Source organism: Lycorma delicatula, chromosome 4, assembly GCF_047948215.1.
Source record: "Lycorma delicatula isolate Av1 chromosome 4, ASM4794821v1, whole genome shotgun sequence".
Classification (NCBI taxonomy): Eukaryota; Metazoa; Arthropoda; class Insecta; order Hemiptera; family Fulgoridae; genus Lycorma; species Lycorma delicatula.
Window position 1 is genome coordinate 15,425,511 of NC_134458.1, and position 24,318 is coordinate 15,449,828.

A 24,318-nucleotide genomic window follows, 5' to 3' on the forward strand; every position below is an offset into this window, starting at 1 on the left:
TATTTGCGACGAATACCTTCCATTGATTAGGAAGCGATGACAACCAGTATAGTACCACTTAAGAATCCGACCAAAAGTGGATTGAATAAAACCTTATACCTAAAATACACTTAACTTTATTGAATAAACGAGATAATAGAAGAGCAGCGTTCAACTCAAGCCTTGGAATAGCGATTTGTTTGACAGGCGCAACTCTAGACTTTGAACACAGCAAGTGGGTTTCAACATGTTCATTACTATCAACAGATCTGAGGAAAAGACAAGCATCATATTCGCTGCTACTTGCATCGCAAAATCCATGCATTTGATAACTCTTACTAAAAATAATTTTAACTAATCTAGGAATCTTAAAATTACTTGAAGATTTGAGCTGAGAATACAGAGAATTCCATTTTTCAGCTAGCGGAGCAGGAAGAACTTCTTCCCATTGTAGGCTAGCACATCATAACTCTTGGATGACCACTTTAAATGGAACAATTGTAGAAGCAAGTAGACCCAAAGGATCAAACAGTGAAGAAACAATTGATAAAACAGAATGTTTAATGTAAGAAGTATTATTATCTTTTGTTTTGAATTGATAAATGAAATCATCACCTTGAGGATTCCAAAATAATCCAAGTGTCTTGATATTTTCATTCTTATCTAATTTGATGAAAGAATCAGAATTTTCAAACATATCTGGAATGTTGGAATGGTATTTATGTAGTGAAAGTCCACATTTGTTGATGCATCTTTGGAATATCGCCTGTTAGCACGTAGCTGTGAGTTCTAAAACGAATTATAATCGAAAATAAATCCTGCTGTACTACTGGACCTGTAGCAAGAATTGAATTGAGTGATCGGCCGTTAGATGTTTTTGCACTACCGTCAAATACTACTCTTGTTTTGGTAGTGATGGAAGATTCACGAAATATTGTGTGGTGGGGAAAATAAAAGGTTTCAGATGGGGCCTTGGCCTTACACTGAGATGAATCTACAGGTTGTGTGTGATCTAATTCTTGATATTCTTTCATGAAATGGAAGTAATCTTCTTTAAGTTTAGCGTTTTTCTGAAATCTACAATGTAACAAATTGAAACGATGCCTTGCATTTTCATAAGAATCTCCTAAAGTGCAGTTTTCCTTACGTGGAAGAGGTACAGCAAATCTGCCTTTGTCATCATGAAAGATATTTTCAACGAAATGTTTTTTGCAGAAAGATTCCTCTTTGGTCAATAAACGATTTTCGATCTCTTCAGATCTGCAAAAGGACTCTAATTGAGAGGAAAGTTGTTCATTGGTAACAAAAAGTGATATTGAATCTGAATTATTTTTCAGTTTACTAGATTTAGTAGTGATTTGACCAGACACTATGAAACCAAGACGAGTTTCTTGAAGTATGGTATCATTAGAATTGTGAGTTAATTGAACAGGCTTAAGCAACAAAAGATAATATTGAGTGCCTAGAAGAATGTCGATTTGCCCAGGAATATCAAAATTAGGATCAGCAAGAAAAAGTTGAGAAGGAATTTCCCAGTCAGTTATGTTTGCAAAATCATTAGGTAACAGACCTGTAATAGATGACATTCAAATTAAAATTAAAGTTTTCATACTTAGAATTAATATTTAAATCAACACTTAGCTTAGATTTAATAACAACATTACTAATACCTGTGATCAGCATGAGAACAGATTTGGTTTTAAGCCCAAGTTTGGCAGCAAACTTTTCAGTACAAAATAAAATCATCAAAGCGGACTTAAGTAAGACCCTGGCGTGGATTAAATTACCTTTTTTATCTTTTACATTAACTACAGCTGTTTCAAGTAAAACAGACTCGTTAGGTTCTGACTATAAAGTACATGATCTATTAGCTGAAGGAGCTTGATTCTGCTTAGAAAATTTATTTGCTGTATCTTGCAGCATTTTATCTAAATGAATTAGTGTGCTTCTGTGAGCACACAGAATTAAAATTATTAATGAATAATTTTAATTCTGCTATGCAGTTTTTCATAATACCTCGTTTCTTAATTAAATCTTTAAATTCCATTTTTACAGGAATTACAATATTAATAGAGGAGATACTATTAAATTTATAAGAAATAAAATTATTATAAATTTATCTATGACTAAAAGTTGAATGAACAAGATAGCTTGAACGTATGCAGGTCAAGACGGAAAAATATGTAACATGAACTGTGACCATGAGTTCGCATACGCAGTACAGCTCTAACATAGTGAAGCTTACAAAAAACCGGTCTTGAAGAGGCCCACAACATATACCTGCCACTGTTATAGTACCAAACTTAACTACGTTACATACCATTGAAATATTTCATTTTGAATATTTCCCTAATGCTAATTGTACTATTAATTACACCTTGAATGTACACTTTTATGTTTTAAATACACTGCTTATAAATACTGCTTGATCCAGAGACTTGATTTGACATTATGAATCCTGCTTTGTGAATCCTACCGTACAAATTCAGCGACTTGATGATCCTCTATTCGGCGACGACCATAAAATGTTAGATCTGTCGACTTGACAATCCGGCCTGTGATGACCATAAAAAGATCTGGTAGATCTTAGAGCTAGTGTGGAGTATATTTTTGATGAGATGGTAGATGATGAAATGAAGCAATGCTATGTTCTTCTTCAATCGTTATATTTAATTTCTTGTCACCCTTGACATTTTGATTGAATTACAATAGTTGCATTAAACTTAAGAATGTATGGCACTTTAGTGATAGTTGAACTTGAACATTATCAAGAAACTATGAGTCCCCTTGGACTGAAATGAAAACACGACCGCACTGTGCGGGATTCTAACGTAGAAATAACTAACGCTAATTGTCCATCCAGACGAAATGAAAAATGCGACTGCACTGAGTGGGATTCTAACGTAGAATACTAGTACGAGCTTCACTTTCCGGTTAGCGCTAACACCCACTAGATCGCAGCACCGGACGGCTCGACATGGAACAGAACACTATTTTTATTCAATTTTGTAATTGTCATTTACATTTTGTTCATTATTTCTTAGTCAATTTGTTATGGTTACTGATCTTTTGTTTGATTTACATAAGTATTTTTTTCTAGATAAGTAATGATAGAATATTACACATGGATACTTGTGCTGTAGATTTATTAGAAAATTTCTATTAAATTAGTGATAGTACATTAATTGATTAGTTTATTTATTTGTCTTTAAAATCTTTTATTATAGTGTATGATTGGCAAGACTGTTTGCACTTCATTATGTTCATCAATACCATTCTTAACCTACACTGTGTTCCTGTATTGAGAGTCCAGCTGAAGTAATATTGAAGTTTTTTCAATACCATGAAAACCTATTCTTGAAATGTAATAAAAATATGCATTTTAGAGTGAGTTTTAATGAGCTAAAAACAATTTCAGACATTTTTTTCTGTTTTCTTGTATTGTTTATATATATATATAGTCAGTCTAAAATCAATTATGTTAGGTATGATCTTACATGTTTATTTAATAAATGTTTCATACATGTATCTATGAATAGATTTTATAAAATTGTTAAATTGAATAGATTTTTGTTAATGTGTTTTAGCTTCAGCTATCAGAAGTAATCATGAGAGCACGTAGATTTGTTAGTGAGGTAATGGGTGGCCATGGTAATGTAATTGGACAAAAGTTGACACCAGAACAACTTGCAAAGAAATTAGAACAAGCTGGTGTACAGGATACAAAAAAATTCTTAGAAAAAGTCACCAAAGACAGTGAAGGGTAATTTTTTATTTACATTATTTATTATGTAATATGATTGTTTGTGTATAATATTTATGACCTAGTATTTTTGTGTGTAATAGTGATATTAAAAATTATTTTTTTTTTTTAAATTAAAAAACTAAAATTAGAACAAATCATTTTCTATTTCAGATTTCCAGGAAAATTATAGAATAATAATTTTCTCCTAAGAGGAAAATGTATTCTTAATTATATTTTGTTTCTATCTAAAAGCGTGTTGCTTACGTAAATTTTAGGAAAGCGTGTTGTTTATAAAGCAATGTAAATTTCAGTCACCTTTTCTTATTGTTGTAAAAAATAACTTTATGTTTATTTTTAATTTTAGTATGTATAATTGTGACTATTTTCTTGCAAAACCCATATTTAGGTTTTGTTGCAACAAATTGCAGTAATAACAATGCTTGTCTTGTACCTATAGTAGCTTGCACTGGCAGGTACAATGACTCCCTTTGAGGATTATCTTGTACATTTTTTGTTTTGGCATAATTTTAATCATTTAGTTTATATTAGAGTACTACTAAGTCTTTTGTCATAAATCAAATTGTAGCTCAGCCAATCATTGATGATATAATTTTAACAAATATTTTTTCCATCTTGGTATTGTATAAAAAGAATGTAATAACCCTTTGATTGAAATTTTTTTATTATAACGACTGTAATTAAATTGTTAATATGGATGTTATTTATATACTTATGTAATATTTTATATATATATATATATGTACAACTCAAATAACAGCAAAATAACTACCAACACAGTAACAGAACCTAAAAAACTAATACCAAAAGTTGACTTTCGTGGGATCCAGTGTCATCAGTTGGTACAAAATTCCAAAATTACTTCAAACACAAAAAATAAATAAATAAAAACTAAAAATTTAGAAAATATGAACCTTAATAACCCACAAAACTTGAACAACACAATTCAGTATCAACTGGAATGATAATAAATTTAAAACGTCATGCAACTACATTCATAAACACTGTTGCCAACTGCTACAACCAACTCTGTCAATAATTAAATCATCATCTTCAAAAACGATCTGTTAATTAATCATTTCATACTTATGTTTAAATTTATAAATATAATATTTTTCAAGTATACTCATTCTTTTACCATTGTTACAAATTTCTAAAATCTCTAAATTACTTTTATAATCAGTAATACTATGCCTACACAACAACAAATGGTCAGCCGTATTAGACTAATCTCTCTTTTCATTTCTGTTAGCATTGTAATGTTCCATGAATCTCTTTTTAAAAGATCTGTTAGTTTTACCAATACAAATCTTATTACATTCATTACATTTAATTTTATATATTCCTCTTAAATCCTCTCCATTACTTTTATTATTATTTAAATATTTTATAATTTGGTTTGTAAGCTTTTTTATATTTATTTTTATCATTAACATTAGTAATCTTTTCTATTATTTTATTTGTATAGTTGTATTCTAAGAAAAAACTATTAATAATCTCTGTGTTATTTTCTTGTTGCAATTGTGTAAAACTGTCATGGTACTTAATTCTCTGCTTTTTATATATATCTTTTCTATAACTTCAACATCAAAACCATTAAATACTGCTATTTGTTTTATTACGTCTATTTCCGTAAAGATTAATAGTAGAAGGAAGATTAAAGAAAAACAAACCAATATACTTGGTGTTTATAGACCTAGAAAAGGCATTCGATAACGTAGACTGGAATAAAATGTTCAGAATTTTAAAAAAATTAGGGTTCAAATACAGAGATAGAAGAACAATTGCTAACATGTACAGGAACCAAACAGCAACAGTAACAATTGAAGAACATAAGAAAGAAGCCGTAATAAGAAAAGGAGTCCGACAAGGATGTTCCCTATCTCCGTTACTTTTTAATATTTACATGGAACTAGCAGTTAATGATGTTAAAGAACAATTTAGATTCGGAGTAACAGTACAAGGTGAAAAGATAAAGATGCTACGATTTGCTGATGATATAGTAATTCTAGCCGAGAGTAAAAAGGATTTAGAAGAAACAATGAACGGCATAGATGAAGTCCTACGCAAGAACTATCGCATGAAAATAAACAAGAACAAAACAAAAGTAATGAAATGTAGTAGAAATAACAAAGATGGACCATTGAATGTGAAAACAGGAGGAGAAAAGATTATGGAGGTAGAAGAATTTTTTTATTTGGGAAGTAGAATTACTAAAGATGGACGAAGCAGGAGCGATATAAAATGCCGAATAGCACAAGCTAAACGAGCCTTCAGTAAGAAATATATTTTGTTTACATCAAAAATTAATTTAAATGTCAGGCAAAGATTTTTGAAAGTGTATGTTTGGAGTGTCGCTTTATATGGAAATGAAACTTGGACGATCGGAGTATCTGAGAAGAAAAGATTAGAAGCTTTTGAAATGTGGTGCTATAGGAGAATGTTAAAAATCAGATGGGTGGATAAAGTGACAAATGAAGAGGTATTGCGGCAAATAGATGAAGAAAGAAGCATTTGGAAAAATATAGTTAAAAGAAGAGACAGACTTATAGGCCACATACTAAGGCATCCTGGAATAGTCGCTTTAATTTTGGAAGGACAGGTAGAAGGAAAAAATTATGTAGGCAGGCCACGTTTGGAATATGTAAAACAAATTGTTAGGGATGTAGGATGTAGAGGGTATACTGAAATGAAATGACTAGCACTAGATAGGGAATATTGGAGAGCTGCATCAAATCAGTCAAATGACTGAAGACAAAAAAAAAAAGCGTTTTATAACATATCTAATTTTCAGCTCTCTACATTGACCCTTTCCCGAGATATAAGGTATTCTAGGGTAGAGGAAAGGGGAATCGTAAGGGATATGTTTGTCTACAGCAGGAGCTTTCTACATCAAGAACTAGGGAAACAGAGGAAAGAGAACTTTTAAGTCTTTAATTGTTATTTCTCAGTTATCAGAATTATTCATACAATCATGGGATAATGAAAGCAGGGGTGGTCCAGGAGGGCAGAACTACCTGGCTACATGAAAAGGGCGACCGAAGTGAGCCCTAACCTGCTATTACTGTTATATTCTTCTGCACTTGTGTTATATAACTACATTCATAAACACTGTTGCCAACTGCTACAACCAACTCTATCCTTTTTTATCAGTCAGAGTAGCTTTTTCTGATGATTTAAATGATGTTCAATTTATAGCCAGTTGCTGTGGTTGAACAGAGTGAAGTTGTCACTTGTAGCAGCTACATTTTGCTGGACTTGGCATATTGATGTATACTACTTTATTCAGCTACCTGAATAAGGCAATGAGCAACCACTTTACTCCCCTAACTATCCTAACATTTGATGTTTGTTGTTTTTTTCTTGAGAGTAATTTGTAAATCATATCATTTCATTTGTAACTATTGTAGTTATGTCACCTAACACACAGATATACAATTTTTATTTTGAAGAATTTTAATAAAAATATCAAAAATTAAGTTTCTGTGAAAGTTAACTTGTCTTTGTTCTGGCATGATTTTTAAGTTGGACTGTCTTATGTGAATTTCATTAAGAATTAAAAATTTATTTGTAATTTTTTATGTTGTACTAACTATAATAAAACTTTTTAACTTTCATTTCACTATTTTAAATTTAAAATATTCACCAGTTTTTCATAAATTCTAAGAATATTTTTTATTGATTCATAAATATGTATGTTAATTCATCATTATTTTATACATAATTGAAACTTTTTGGATTGTTATATTTTAAAAATAGTAAGTTGGTTTTTTCTTGTAAGTTTAAAAGATCAGTTGGGATGCGAACAAACTTTATTTTCATGATAAATATTTTGAGAGGTGATGATAAAATTAATTCTTTTTAATATATTTTACATTTTGTTTGTAAAACTGTTTACAGTTGTTAACTAATTATTTAATAAATATCCTTCTGTCTGGTAAAACTCTTGTACTGCATTAAAATTTTATATCATATCAGATTGTTAAAAGGCGTGGTGTGTTAGGTAAATTTCATAAGAAGACCTATTGTAATTAGTACCATGATTTGACTTCTGGAAAATTTCAACATATCATCATGTTTCACATCCCCCAGACCCCAAAACAACCATCAGTTGAAAAGTTTATATATACATTTATATATATTTCACTTTCTTGTGGACACGATAACTGCCATAATTTTGCACCAATCATGGTTGAGTTTGACTGTGTTTTTGTGTTCGAGTTTGTTAATGGGCAAAATCAGACTGTGGGGGTGGAAATAGGGGGGCTTTTTCGAAAAAACAAAATATCACTATAACTTTCAAGTAAAATATGAAATTCGTATAAAGTTCCTACTATTCTTCGGATAAGGACCTAAAACTAAGTAAAGCTTTTTGATATCACCAACCATTGGCCCAGGGGGTGGGAAAATGGGATTTTGAAGACAAAAAAATATCATATCTCCTTTAATAGGGGCAGTATCAAATTGGTTTAAAGTGGTTGTTAGTCCTCTAAACATTACCTAAAACAATTTTTGTCTGAAACAATTCGAACAATTTTTGTTTGAAACAATTTTACAAACAATTTCTTTGAAAGAGTTGGATATGACCAACTCTTACAGCAAGTGATGACCAAAATGTTGCTGAAATTGTAAGAAGAATTACTGTTAGCATACTTGTATGCTAAACATGTGAAATTTATTTCACATGCAATCATTGTGGTATTTAGTAAATTTGAAGTTTTTCTTAACTTTAAGGTGGAAATCTTTTTTATCCTCTACTTAGCACTGGTGAAATCTACCCCTGCCTTCCAGTGTGCCAAAAGGGATTTTTTTTATTCAGAATCGTTTTAGCAAGTTGACTGATATGAGAAATATATTATTTCTAGTCATATTAGAAAGAAGTTGGTCTCTTATTGTTTTTTTTTTTTTTTTAATTTAGTAATAGAGAGTTGTTGTAATATTATTTTTATTTAATTAATATGATATCTTATGGCTGTGCAAGATCCAAGGTGTTTTTGCCACACAATAACAGATACTAAAAAAAGCTTCCTTTTTTGTGATGGAAGTGCATTAAAAATTACAAAATTAAAATAAAATAATATAGAAAATGATTTTAAAATATTTCAGAATATTTTTTTTTTTTAATTCAGTGTTACATAATTTAATTTCTTCAAAATAGTATAGAATTGAACAGAGTCAGTTTACTCAACCTATCAATAGAAACAAAAAGTATTATTTTTTGTTAAAACAGGAAAAGTTAGAAATTTTTTCAAATTCAACATATGCAAATGTTAAGTGTATTTCTAAAATCAATAACAAAAAGGTTAGCAAAAATTAGATAAAGAAATATATCCTAATTCTTCTATTTTGAATTACAAGCTATGAATAAATTCATTTCTTAGTTTCAAAACATAAAGATGCAAATAACACATAAATTATCTTTTGTTTTAAATTTTAGAAAGAAATTTTATTCTTTGCCAGCCATCCTCTAAATAAGTATTTTGTTTTTACTGTATTTGAGTTCTCTTATATTATCTCCTATAAAGTTTGTTATGAGATCAGATTAATTAAGCATACTAATAAGTGTTTATTCTTGTTTAGTAGTTTGCTTAGTAATAATTTATTTTTTTTTAAATGAATTGCTTTAAACTGGTTCTATTTTTTTTTCTTTTACTGGTTATTTTGAATTTGCATTTCGTATAACTAGTTTCTTATATAAGTATTGATGGAAATTTTTTTTAATATTTTAAATCTGTTTAGTATACTTACATAATTTTGAACTGGAATGATATTAACTTAACAGATACACCATTCCGTTCAGCAGAAAAATTGTTATGTTATTAACAGAATGAAAGTCTTTGTTCTTATTTTACAATTGATTAAATTATTTTTTTCTGTTAAAATTAGTTGATTTCTTATATTAATAATAACCATTAATATGTTATGTATCATATTTTTACTTTTATGGAATGTGACATATTAACTTTAGAGTTTGCTCAGTTGAATATTTTATATAGTCTGGGTAAATTTTTTGTGGTTGATATTTTGTAGTGTATCTGATAAGTAGGTATAGATGCATATAAAAAAAAAACCACAAAACACCTTACGTATTATGATGTTATACAAATTTAGTTCGAATAAGGTAACCTAATGAATTATTGATTTTAGTATTTTGCCAGTATTTTTTTTTGCACTCACATTTTACAGATAAATGTAAAAAAAAACATGGATAAATTAAAGTATTGTATTAACATCTGTTGGCTAATTGTTAATTTTTAATTATTACGCACTGTGCAATTGGGGTCAGACATATGTTGTAAGCTGCATATGAATATAATTTTATTGTTTATTATTCATTTTGAAAGCTTATTTTGCTAAAAACCCTTATATAAGGAATGCCAGTTTTGGGAAGGTGTTTTAGTAAGTGTGAGTGATTACATATTTAGTACATCAGAAGGAGTTTAATAAAAGTTTGATAACTTTAAACTGCAAGAAATTTGCATTAAAAAAAAAATTGATTTTATTTTAACTAGAAGTGACTAAGAACACAAAGTTTAAGTTTAAATCTGATACTGTAATAATGTACATGGATGAATAGAGAAAATCTTGTTACCATTATAGAACAGTTTTTCTCAGAAATGGATATTGGGGAAAAAGGATATTTGTACTGGACATTTCTGTATTAGGATGTATTTTTTACTTTTTGTATTGCCTATAGCACTGGCGTAAAAAAAAAACTAAATAACATTTCACTTAACATTAAGTTTGAACATCTGTTACACTGCATGCATGAATTGAAAAAATAAATGTTTATTATGTTTACATTTAATAAATAATGTAAATAAAACAGAAACTAATAAATAATTATGTAATCTTAGCTCATTCAATTGTGCAATATGAAATTAGCAAATGGAAATAAAACATTTCTACTAGTAAGATGTGACTGTAAATCTTAAGAAATTCTTTTCATCACTTTTTATTCTCCCACCACTTGATAGTTGATGACTTTGTCAGTTCTAAATTATTTATATAATAGTTTCCACTTACCAACAATCTTTAATAGTAATGTTCAAGTGCTTTTGGATTATTAATCCATCCTCAGGAACAATGATGTGTTATACATTATAATTATTTACTTCAGATATCATTAATTATACTAAATTGAATTTTATAAAAATATAAATATAACAATTGATCGTCAAAAGGTAATCAACAAAGGTAAAACATTATCCATCATGTCAGTATGAAGGTCTCAGTTGTTATGTTTATTAGTGTAAAACAGTATTACCAACCTAACAATTGAGACCTTCATACTGACATGACTGATAACGATAACTCTGTTTTACCTTTTTACGATCAATTGTTATATTTTTATAGAATTCAATTTAGTATAATTAATGATATGTGAAATAAATAATTATAATGTATAACACATCATTATATAAATAATTTATATATTAATACCAACAGGCCTAATAAAATTAATTTTCTAATTCTATCTGAATATTTTAGATAAATCATGTTATTTGTAGTGTATCTTGCGTTTTCTTTGGAAATTAAAATTGAATTTTATTCTATTTAAATTTAACACAAACTTATTGTTAAGCGTTTCTATTGGATTTACCTCTCTGCTCACTGTTCAAGAGGGAATGGGGGCAGTGTATGACGCAGTCGCGTTCCAGATGCCGACTCTGACAGTACATTGCTGTTATTAAACGTAAAATTAAACTATATGTAATATGCTAAATGTTTGTTATACTGTACCAATGTTATATAAATTCAATAAATACAATTTATACATAATTGCGTGAATATCTATTTCACATTGCTTTATTTTCAAACATTTTTTGGTGACCCCAATATGATTATTTAAACGATTGTATTAAACGAAGTTTTGAAACAGTAATTAAATGAATTTAATGAACAGTTCGCTTTCAAGATTAAGTGTGTATTTAAACGGAAGTGTATTAAACTAGTTCAAGATTTTCCAAATAATTAACTGTTTGGTCTTGAGTGCTGTGTATAAACGTGTTTACATTCGCCATTTACGTGAAGATAAACGTTTGACGTATGGATATTCAAAATCTGATCTTCCAGCAACATCATCTCAGATCGGATTTTGTTTCTACACCTATGTCTTCATTTATGCTTCTAGACATTCGCAACGCATAGGTAGTCAAATCTTTCTTCTACTTACGTTAGTTTGGCCAACGAGTCAGGTTCTGGTGAGAAAGATACGCATCATTCGACGCAAGTCAAGTCATATTTTATGTTGTACATCTGTAAGTAATGAAAGTTAATTTATTGTACCTTAAGATTGACAAGCCACTTACGTTAAATATTTAAGCTTATGTTCAGTATTGTTTAAATATTGCATTTGTTCTGTGTTACCTAAGTTTTTCACATTTCAATTTTGTGTTATTTACTTGTCTCAGTATACATTTTTTCTTAACACGTTTGTTACATTTTCGTTATATTGTGTCCATAATTTTAAGTTCAACCTTATATGAGGTTAAGTCGTTTATTAAATATTAAGAGTTTAATTCTACTTAATTGTTACTGTAAACAGATTTTATTTTATTTTTCTTAGTTTTTTCTACATTCAGTTAATTTTAACGACCTAAATTTCTCTTAACAGTGTTTACCTTAAAGTAATGAAATCTATATTTTGGCTTCTATGCTGATGTTTATGACTCATGTTTGTTATGTTATTCCATTTTACAGTCTTTGAATTTGTGTATAAAACTTTCTTATCTTTACTTAATTGATCTTTTCCCAGAAATGTTTATATGATTGAATTTTATTGCTTTTAGAATAATTATTCTCTACAGAATATAAATTAAAAGTTTTTTTTAGATAACTAAACTGATATATTCATCGGTGTATCTATAAATATCAGTCTATTTACTATTTGTTGTATTATTATTATTGAAGTGATAGCCCTTTTTTTTTGTTTTTTGACGTATGTAATTTAATATATTCTTGTAGCTAGGTTTATGCATTGTACTACTTAACATTTTCTTTATCATTAATCATATATTTAGCGTACCTAAGTACAATTAATTATAGTTTCAGTTTGTAATCTCAGTACTCGGTTGTGATATTTTTAAACATATCTTCAAATGAGGAGAGCGAGGAAGAGGTCTCAGAACGAAGCATGAAGCTCTTAAGAGCTAGGCGCGGACATGTAAAGGCACGAGTCACTAGCATAAAGACTTATCTCCTTACCTTTAATGCAAAAATCCAATCCTTATCAAATTTAACTTCGAGACTACAGAAACTTGAAGAATGCCGGACCGACTTCAACGTCATCCAAAATGAAATTCAAGAAATTGCTACTAGTGATTATAATGAAAATGATGAAGCTGAATACGTCTCATTTGAAGAGAGTTATTTTGATATCCGTGCTAAAATTGAAGATATTCTTTCAGCCCGTAAAATTCCTGAAACAAGTAATCCTTTCGAGCTTTCTCCTGAACAAACTGACGTAACTGGTGTCGTTAAACTCCCACATATACCTTTACCTTCCTTTTCCGGCAATTATGAAGATTGGACAGATTTTCATGATATATTCGATTCTATGATAAATAATTCAACAAAACTGACAAAAATAAATCATCTATCTAAACCGCACATCAAAGGGACATTTAACACAAACAATTATAAAAACTCTCGTGTCAATCAGTACAAAGGACTTTCTGCAATACAAATATCAATTCTTTTAAACGTGTTTGTGCCATTTGTAAACAAGACCATGCAACCTTTTCTTGCAATCAATTTACTACTTGTACTTCCTCCCAAAGATACACTAAGGTAAGAGAGCATAATCTATGTTTAAACTACTTAAAGGAGGGACACAAGGCCATTCAATGTAAAAGCCCATGTTCTTGTAAACAATGTAAAAAACGACACCATAGCATACTTCATATTGAAAATTCACAAAAAATATATAATTCCCAAGTGATTGAAAAGGAATCCGAACCAAGGAATGCGCCTAATATTGTAGCTACCTGCTCAAGTAAAAATCAAGAAGTAATTCTAGCAGCAGCGATAATGTTGGTTGCAGATTCTCAGGGTAATTATTATCCAGGTCGTGCCTTTCTAGATAGCGGCAACCAATCAAGTTTCATAAGCCAGTCACTTGCTGCTGCATTAGGCATTCAACAAGTCAAAACTTCAACATCAATAATCGGCACTGGGAACTCAAATACATCAGCTAAATATTCCGTACGAACTACTATTAAATCAACATTTGGCAACTTTGAAGAAGAGCTAGAGTTATTGGTGTTGAAAAGGATAGCCCATGATCTTTCTACATCTTCAATACACAAAGAATTTAATATTCCAAATGAAGTAAATTTAGCTAACAAACACTTTTACAAGAGTAGAGGAATTGACTTACTTATTGGTACTACTATTTTCTATAATACAATAATAGAAGGACAAATCAAGCTTGGCTCTAATTTACCAGTTCTTCAGAATACAGAGTTTGGTTGGATTTTCAGTGGGACAATTATTTCAGGTAAATCACGAGAAATTGAAACTAATTCCATTACTACTATTACTCACTACAATATTGCTGCATTAAACGATTTAGATCTTATATCATCTTTCTGGAGGATAGAAGAACTACCAATAAAAAATTCAAAAACGTTTGAAGAAGAAGCCTGTGAACAACATTATAATAATCATGTTAAACGTCAATCTGATGGCAGATTTATAGTCAGCTTACCATTTTCTACAGATCCTACTATTACTTTAGGCGACTCAAAGAAGCATGCGACTAAACAATTAAGGTCTTTGGAACAAAGATTTAGTAGACAACCAGAGTTGAAACAAGCTTATACTGAATTTTTAAATGAATACTTGGAGAATGGTGATATGGAACAAATAACCAGCCTTCATGAACCGAACCTTACATACTATTTGCCGCATCATCCGGTAATTAAGGAGGCATCTTCCGATGCCTCCTTAATTTACACGACTTCGGGTAGTTTTTGACACATCGTCTAAAACATCTACCAACAACTCTCTGAATGATGTACTCATGATTGGACCTACAATTCAACGAGACATTGTCACAATTCTATTATCCTTTCATATTCCTATTTACGTCTTCACAGCCAATATAAAGCAAATGCATAGACTGATATTAATTGCAGAAGATGAACGCGATCTCCAGCGTATTTTGTGGAGGAATGATCCTGCTGAGGCAATTAATATTTATAGACTTAAAACTGTGACATATGGCACTGCATCTGCCCCATACCTCGCAATACGAACATTAGTTCAAGTCGCAAACGAAGAAAAACAATCCTTTCCGAAGGGAGCTGAGTATCTACTTCAGCATTTTTACGTGGATGATGTTTTGACTGGAAATGATTCTTGTGAGCAAATATATGAAGTACAGTCACCACTGATATCCCTCCTGAAGGAAGGCAGATTTGAACTACACAAATGGTGTTCTAATGATCCTACTATAATGGAGAACATTCCAAATGAACGTCGTGAATCTGGATTTACTGTAGAAGAATCTAGCGATAAGGCAATTAAAACTTTAGGAATGTTTTGGCACCTTCCTCCGATTCCTTTAAATTTAAAATTAATTTAACGAAACCTCCAACTACCATCACTAAACGATTTATTCTGTCTGATATATCAAAATTATTCGATCCTATTGGAATAGTTGCTCAAGTCGTTATTACTGCCAAACTAATTATGCAGGAGATCTGGCAAATAAAGGATCTGGGATGGGATGAAATGGTTCCTGAGCAAATTCAAGTTAAATGGACAAACTACAGAAACTCTTTACAAATTTTGAATCATTTATCCGTGGATAGACGAGTCGCAAGCGGTAATACGAATCAACGGTATGAACTGCATGGATTTTCAGATGCTTCTGAAAGAGCCTATGGAACATGTTTCTATCTTAGAACCACTCAAGAAGACATTATTAACATTAAATTGTTATGTTCTATATCTCATGTAGCCCCGTTAAAATCTATATCTTTACCTAGACTAGAACTATGTGGAGCTTTACTATTAGCTAAACTAATACAAAAAATACGTAATGCATTAGATATTAATATTGCGAGCATCACTCTTTGAACTGATTCCACAATTGTTTTGCATTGGCTAAATTCACCTCCTCAAACTTGGCAAACTTATGTAAGAAATAGAACATCACAAATTCAAGATTTGAATCAGAATTGTATATGGATGCATATTCGTTCAAGTGATAACCCGGCAGATCTAATTTCAAGATCCGTGTGCCCTGATAAGTATTATATTATATTATATTATATTATGTTGTGAGTTATGGTGGAAGGGACCTCGGTGGTTGCCAAAACGTCAAGACTATTGGCCCAAGCCAATACAAATTACTTCCACCAATTCAGAATCTGAGGAACGAAAACAAACAACACTTCAGTTTGGTACATCAACTTCATTTGATTTAATAAATAGGTTTTCTTCATGGAAAAAATTGTTACGTATAACTGCTCTTTGCATTCGTTTCATAAAAAATTGTAAGAATCCTGAGCAAAGGGCTACTGGACATTTGACAGCTAAAAATTGAAATAAGGCTGAAATAATCTGGATCAAACACACACAAGAAGAATTTAGTGAAATTAAAAATCAACTACAGAATGGTAGGGAAGTGAGCAATAAATTAAAATCTCTAGTTCCTTTTTTAGATGAAAATGGTATCATCCGTGTCGGTGGAAGATTAAAACATGCTCTTATTCCTCCAGATTTCAAAAATCCAATTCTTCTACCATCCTCTCATCAAATAACAAAACTGATAGCTCTACATAAACATCTTAATACTTTGCATACAGGCCGTCAGGCTCTTCTTGCAGCTATAAGAACCAAGTACTGGCCAATTAATGGTAAAATACTCACACGATCAATCATTAGAAATTGCTTCAATTGCAGTAGAGTTGCTCCTAAGGTCATTCAACATTTAATGGGCGATCTGCCTTCTTATAGAGTGCAACCTGTATACCCATTTGAAAATTGTGGAATAGAACCCATTTCTTTACTGTCGAGTTATGCAAAGAAGATCTACTCCAACCAAGGCTTATGTGACATTTATTTGTATGTCTACAAAGGCTATACATTTAGAATTGGTTCCAGATTTGAGTTCTAAGAAATTTATTGACGCTCTTGAAAGAATGATAACAAGACGGGGTAACGTTAAACATATTTATTCTGACAGCACAAGCTTTATTGGTGCTAATAATTTACTCCGTGAATTAAAACAAATGCTAGCTTCTGAAGATCATCGTCATCAAACACATTCATTTTGTGCTGATAACGGTATAACGTGGCATTTCATTCCTCCTCGTTCTCCCCATTTTGGCGGCCTTTGGGAAGCTGGAATAAAAACTATTAAACATCACTTAAAGCAAGTACTGGGAACGAATATTCTATCGTACGATGAATTTGAAACTTTATTAATTAAGATTGAGGCTTGCATCAACACCCGACCACTTACTAGTCTGTCTAATGACCCGAATGACCTAAGTCCCAACTCCTGCTCATTTCCTTACCGGTGGTAATCCTTTGTCCTCAATTCCTTCACCTGATTTATCTGTAGTAAATGTTAACCGGCTTGATCAATGGCAACATCTTCAACATATGTACCAGAACTTTTGGCGTCGTTGGTCAAATGAATATCTATCAACCCTTCAACAATGAAATAAGTGGAAGAAGGATTATAAACCTCCGCAGCCAGGAGCATAGGTGCTTCTTAGAGAAGAATTCTGGCCTCCTCTCCACTGGGAATCAGGTAGAATACAAGAACTACACTACGGACCTGATGGTAGGGCTTGCATCGCCAACATTTGTACTGCCAAGGGATTAGTTAAAAGAGCCTTGAATAAACTCTGTTTCCTTTTTGATGCTTGAAGTCAGTTACTTCAACAGGGGCGGCATGTTAAGCGTTTCTAGTGGATTTATTTCTCTGCTCACTGTTCAAGAGCGAGTGGGGGCAGTCTATGAGGCAGTCGCGTTCCAGATGCTGACTCTGACAGTACATTGCTGTTATTAAACGTAAAATTAAACTATATGTAATATGCTAAATGTTTGTTATACTGTACCAATGTTATATAAATTCAATAAATACAATTTATACATAATTGCATGAATATCTATTTCACATTGCTTTATTTTCAAACACTTATAAATGTAAACATTTTTATTTTAGTAGGATAATACATAGTAAGGTAAAAAAGTTCGTTTCATATTATAAGAAACCTTCCACATGCAATTACACAATGTTCACAATTTCACAATCCATTGAGAAATTGTTATATTTATGTTCTAAACTTTTCAGCATTCAATGAAAGCCTCTTTCTCCATTAATTTCTCTTTCTTCCATTAAGTCATTTTTTTGCTAAAACAAACTGGTATTGAAGTTATTGGTTAGAAAACTATGACTTTTGTGTCATCTTTCAGACTGTCGGTTGTGAAAAGTTTTGCAGTTTTTCAATCATGTATGATATGAAAAAATGGAAAAAACCAATGTTTTCCTTTTCATTTTTTACTAAACATCTTTTCCATACAGTAAACTTAGAATAAAGTTGCTGATAAAGACCCAATTTTTATACTGTTATATAGTAATATATTAAAATAATCCTCATACCTAGAAAACAGAAAGTACAGTTTTGATAATTTAAAAAAAATTAATTTTTTTTTATCTTTCACATGAATACCATATACTTTATAAAACAAAACCATTATTTACAAAACAGAATTTTGTAAGTGATTCAAACAAGTTTTCTCTTGCAAAAATTTTAGAATAATTAAAAGAACTAAATTAACATTTGATGTGTTTAGTGTTGAATATTTGACATATTCAGCAGGAATGCATTTAATTCCATGCTATCGCTAATGTAGGTTACAGCATGTTTAATAATATTTTTGTAGATATACGGTGTAAGTTGTTGGTGAAATAAATAAATTGTATTATAGCCTTCCTACATAAACTGTAGATTAACCAGATTTCAGTTGAGAGCTAAATAATAACATTTGGGTAAGATATCACATATCAGTCAATCTCACTGTGTGTTCTTATTAATTACCTTACTCTGAGTGAGGCTATCTTATGTAACAACAATTTCATTGTTATAACCGATTTATTATGATCGTATCATCGCTATATTTATTTATCAAAGCTATTATTTAATTTTATCACAGCTATTTTTATTTATAATAATCAGTACAATTAATTATTAAAAGTATTTAATAAGTAAATATTGCTTGTGTTTTTGTTTCGTTTTATGAAATAAGTATTATTTAATTAGCGTATAAATGGCTTAGATAGAAAAATAAGTCGTAAGTTTTACTTGAGGCTGTTAAACTCTGTCACTGTGATTGAGAATAGCATTTAGAAAAACAAACTACTCCTTTATCTGCAATAAGGTATGCAATTTTATTTATGATATGAGTACAATACAATTAGAGTAGTCTCAAATTACAAAGTTAAAAACACAATTACAGTGGATATTGTTTTATTAAGTGCCAGACAAAATAATTAGAAATAGAATGAATAGTTTTATTTTGTTTATAAACAGTTGTGAAATAACAAATTAGAATTTCATGTCAAAGTCCAGTTATCAGTAATTGGTCATTCATATATCATGGGGTAGAATTTTTTGTGCAGATGAACGTAAAGCTAAAATTTTTGAACTTAAAATACTAGTTAGGGAAGACATAATTTTCCTTAACATAACCGCTTATGGAATAATTTATAAAGATTTCACAATCTCAGTTTTATTTTAGCCTTTAAGACTTTTTTTTTCATTATGCTTTTTTTCCTTCTATCACTTTACTATTTACAGAATTCTATTTTGTTGATATGATTAAGAAATTGTAATACTGTAAAATTTGTTCTTAGTTTCTTAATCTTGTAACTTGTGACTCAACACTTGTATACATATCTTTCAATCAGATAAATGACTATTTTAATAATGAATTGTATTGCCCCATTTTTATGTTCAAATAATGATAAACAAAGCAATATCATTGTTATGTAACACAAATTTTTTGCATGCAGGATCAGATAAAAAAATTGTCATATTCATTTTTGCATAGACAGTAATAAAAAGAAAGAAGTGTTTAATCTTATTTATAGCATTGGTCTAAGTAGCACAGCATTCATTTGAATAGGCTTGTTAATATATATGTATATATATATATATATATATATATATAAATATATAATACAGTTACACATCTGAGTTGTATGAATCTGGCCTATGACCTGATAGAAATATGTTGAATTTTTTTTTTTTTTTAATTAGCGTAATCATTTTTATTATGCAACTAATGTTTTAAAATCTATACTAGAAAGAAGCTGAAATTATTTACATCATTATAATTCTAATCTTCATTTTTGTTTTGGACTGAATTCAAGGTCCACTATTTACAAAACTATTAACTTGATTTTATAATAAAAAGAATAAAATACTTTGAGAATATTTCATGAGAATGAACGTCCTTGGATTAGTGAACAATTTAAAAGTTTGCCATAATATCCAAGAATAAAATATTACCACAAATTATTAAGTGCTTAGAATGATATAGGGTTTGTAGAAATCATTTGCTTCCCCTCCATCATTACATTTATAAATAAATAAGTTCATTTTCAATTTTTTTTTGACATGCATCTCATACATATACATTTATGTACAAACAAAATTACATACCTGTTACCAATTAAACACTTGCAGAGCGTGGAATCTTAAAATAAAACTATATATGCCGGTTAAGCTGTTTATTTCCAGTGTAGAAGATCAATTGATCAAGGACATAATGTACTATTTTAATTTTAATACTCTTTTTCAGTTTGGATTTTTGGCTACTATTTGTTGTTGTATTTTCATTAACTCTCTTGGGTTTAAATTACTAATAGATTAATTATTGGTTTGGCCCTCCAAGACTTAAACAGTTACAAATACCTTGTCATTACAAAAACATGAGTTGCAGCTACCTTCAGGTTCCATTTAAATTATGCTATACTAGTTGACTTAGATACTCACAGATTAATAATAATAATAATAATAATAATAATAATAAACTAATAATAAATTATCCGTAATAGCAATAATAAGTAGGCTTATTAACATAATTTGTGGTGTAGTTTTAATTGTTTACCCCTCTATTTTATTATGAACTTTTTTCTAGATTCTTATTATTTTGCTTTAATTTTTTTTTTTGTCTAATAAAGATTCCACTATTAGTTATCAGTATTCTCAGACATAGTGACTTTTTCTCACATACCATTGTAGTGATGTGACTAATAGTAGAAATTGCCTAGTGTTTATCACTTGTGTCTATGCTATATCAGGTAAAATTAAGGACATTGTCCTTAATTTTGACAATTTTAAAACTAGAATGTTTCTTTAAAAAAAATACTGATGACTTTGCTGGACATTCACAGCATTTGCTTCAAATTTAAAATTTCATTTTCACTTCTACAGAGTGATAAGTTTAAAATTATGTTTATCAGTGCAACCTTTCTAGTTCTCATCTTTATGTTTTTATCTAAAGAAAAATATTTTTTTGTAATCTCTGAATTGAAATGTCAAGTAAGTAAATTTTTTTCAAAAACCTCTTTTGTGATCATTTTTGAAAGTTATCTGTTCAGTTTCAGTGTTATTATAATTCTACTTCCATTTTACAACTTTGTCGTGGTTCTCATATAAAGGTTTAGTGAGATGTTTTTCCTTATAAGGCCTATATGTGATGTTATTACAGTTTTCATTTTTGTTTTATTAGAATCTTTTGAAGTGATTGAGGCTGTTAAAGAAGTGTTATTAAAATTCTTTGTGACGTTGAGTTTTTCTGACAGACCTAAAATTTGTAGTTAAAGAAAGATCAGTTTTTTCCATAATAATGAAAAAAATTTAAACCATAAACAGTGGATTTAAAACAAAAGAATTCAATACTCTGATAATGTAACATGCATCACCATTAGATGTTCTGCCTGGCAGCCGGTCCCTTACACCACCTCTATCCCCATTCATTTCTCTTCCAAGCCTTCTTTGTCCACTTGTAGTTTCCAATCTTCATGTCATCTGTTAACTTCTTCCTTGTTCTTACTTGCTTTCTTTCTCCATCTACTGACCTTCCAGTGCAGTTGTCAAGATTAAACTTCCTCTAACTGCATGACCTAACCAGTTTTCTTTTTTGTACTTGGTACATAAGTGTTTTTTTTTCTTTAATCCTGTTCATTACTTACTCATCTTATCTGTCCATCTTACTTTTTTTTATACCTCTGCATATCCACATCTCAAAAGCCTAAATCTAGTTCCTCTCCCTCTTCCTCATCGTTACTTCCTCATTCACTTCCATACAACAAGACACTCCGTTTGTCTAGCCATTTCCTTAACTCTAAGTCCAGACTTTTACTACATAGTAATTCCCTCTTCTTAACACTGGAGTGGTCATGTGGGTTACTATTGTAATCCATGCATTTTTTTGTAGTCACCATGAGCAGTTGCCAGTACTTATGATCTTGAGAAGTCATCTACCTTTCTGTCACTACCCACTGGATGTGTCAGTGCAGTTTCAGTGTTCTTGCTGACATAGTGTATGTATTGTGTGCTTTTATTTGCCCTTGGATTACCATTGTACTTTGGGTGACTGATTACGTAATAACAGAATCTCGGTTTTAGAAATCAGTTATTTTCAATTTTTATATAAATAGTGTTGTACTTGTATTGAATATGTCAGAACGTGATCAGGAACAGGTACGGCAGTGGTTAGAATAGGTCGAAAGTGACAGTGAAACTGTAATTGGTGTTGAAGACTCAGATGAAGTTGAGGAAAATTTTGTTGAAGAAACAGTTCAGGATAGTGACACTGAGAATACTCATGAGGTAGCTCAAAATATAGAAATAGAAGAAAAAAGTACTCTTATAGAAGACCAAAGTCCTCAATCTCATCTTGATAGATTGATCTATATTGGTAGGCAAAAAAGTCAGAACCAACTTGCTGGTATTTAGAACCCCAGGTGGCACCTACATCATGAACACCACGTTTCAGTATTATACCTGCTTTTGGGTTTTTAGTAATTATAATATTTTCAGCATAAATATTTTAAACTTATGTAAATTATGACAGCAAAGCATTTTTTGCCAGATTTTTATTTTTATTCTAAGTATGTAATAGAGTTGTTTGTCACTTTGTGTTCTAAGTATGTAATATGTATTGTTATTATTTTGTGTTCTAAATATGTAATCTATTTTGGAGTTTTCACTAAATTTGTTTTGTAAATACCACAAGTTTTATTTTTTAGTAAATTATAATATTTTAAACTTACATAAGTATGACAAAAAAGTGTTTTTTGTCATAGATCTGTTTTTTTATTTTAAATATGTAATAGTTTTTGTCATCTATTTTATGTTCTAAATATGTAATCGATTTTGGAGTTTATAAGTACAGTTGTTTTAAAACACCATTTGTTTTTTTGCTAATAATAATTATAATTTTCATTATAAATAGTTGAAAGTTATATTAAAATTTGTGTTTTACTTTGTTTTACACAACCCCAACTCTGATAAAATTTATTTTTACAAAATTTACGACTAAAACAAATCCTCATGGATTACAATAGTACTCTGCGCGACCAATCGCTTATTGCTGAACCGCGTGACCATTGCAGTGTTAAGGAAGGCTTCCTTTGCCATCTCTATCCTTTCTTTTATTTCCATTGCACTCTTCCAGTCCTGTCATTCTGTCATTATAGTAGCCGATTATTTTTTTCTTTTTCTAATCTCTCTTCATTTGTCCTTACTGCTAAATCTATTTTGTTGTTTACCTCCATCACTAGTTTTTCCTATATTTATTTTCATTCCTTCCTCTAGGGCTGTTAACAGTCTCTGAAGCGCATGTGTGCTGTCAAATAGAATTACTCTATAATCAGCAAACTTTATGCTTCTAATTTTTTAGCCCTCCTATACTTATTTCTTCTTCTCTTTCTTCTAACGTATTTCTTATATCTTCAATAATGTGCATCACTATTCTCAGATAAAAAATTTCTTGCTTAGATTGATTGATAAATTAATTTCCATTGCATTTGGAAGAAATTACTGTACAGTTTTAGTTGGATTATGCAAAAGCATCGTATCATACATTTTGGTTTTAGGTGGGCATGAGGGACATTTAAAAAAGAAATAGAATAAAGGCAGTAAGAGAAGTGATTGAGTCATTGCAGTGAATTCCAGAAATGCTGTAATGTAAGTTCTAAATGATCATTCATTTGTAAACAGAAAAAATATAATTAAATTAAAACATTTCCTTCAAAATAAATTACCAGTCTTTTAAGAACTAATCACATAGAAGTGATAAAAAAAGCTTTGTAATGCTGAATTTTCATTAACATCTTTATTGTAATACAAAAATCCCTTGATTGTTTGTACACAAAAAATATTTGAGACCATCCTTTAATATATGCAATACCAAATTTGATGAGTGGATTTCAGCAAGTGAATTTTTTTTTTGTTTTGCAAAATTTCTGAATTATTTGCAACTGAATCTCAGGGATTGTAGTTTACATGATTAGAGCACAGCAATAAATCTGCCTATTT

General features: G+C 30.1%; 1 protein-coding gene across 2 annotated transcripts in view; it reads left to right on the forward strand.

The window, feature by feature from the left end:
* slgA (proline dehydrogenase slgA) overlaps positions 1 to 24,318 on the forward strand; it is a 308,586-nt gene that overhangs the window by 239,215 nt on the left and 45,053 nt on the right. For both annotated transcript variants that reach the window (XM_075362377.1, XM_075362378.1), the window contains one exon: positions 3,567 to 3,742. In XM_075362377.1, the coding sequence (XP_075218492.1) occupies positions 3,567 to 3,742 (176 nt within the window). The remainder of the gene's footprint in view (positions 1 to 3,566; positions 3,743 to 24,318) is intronic.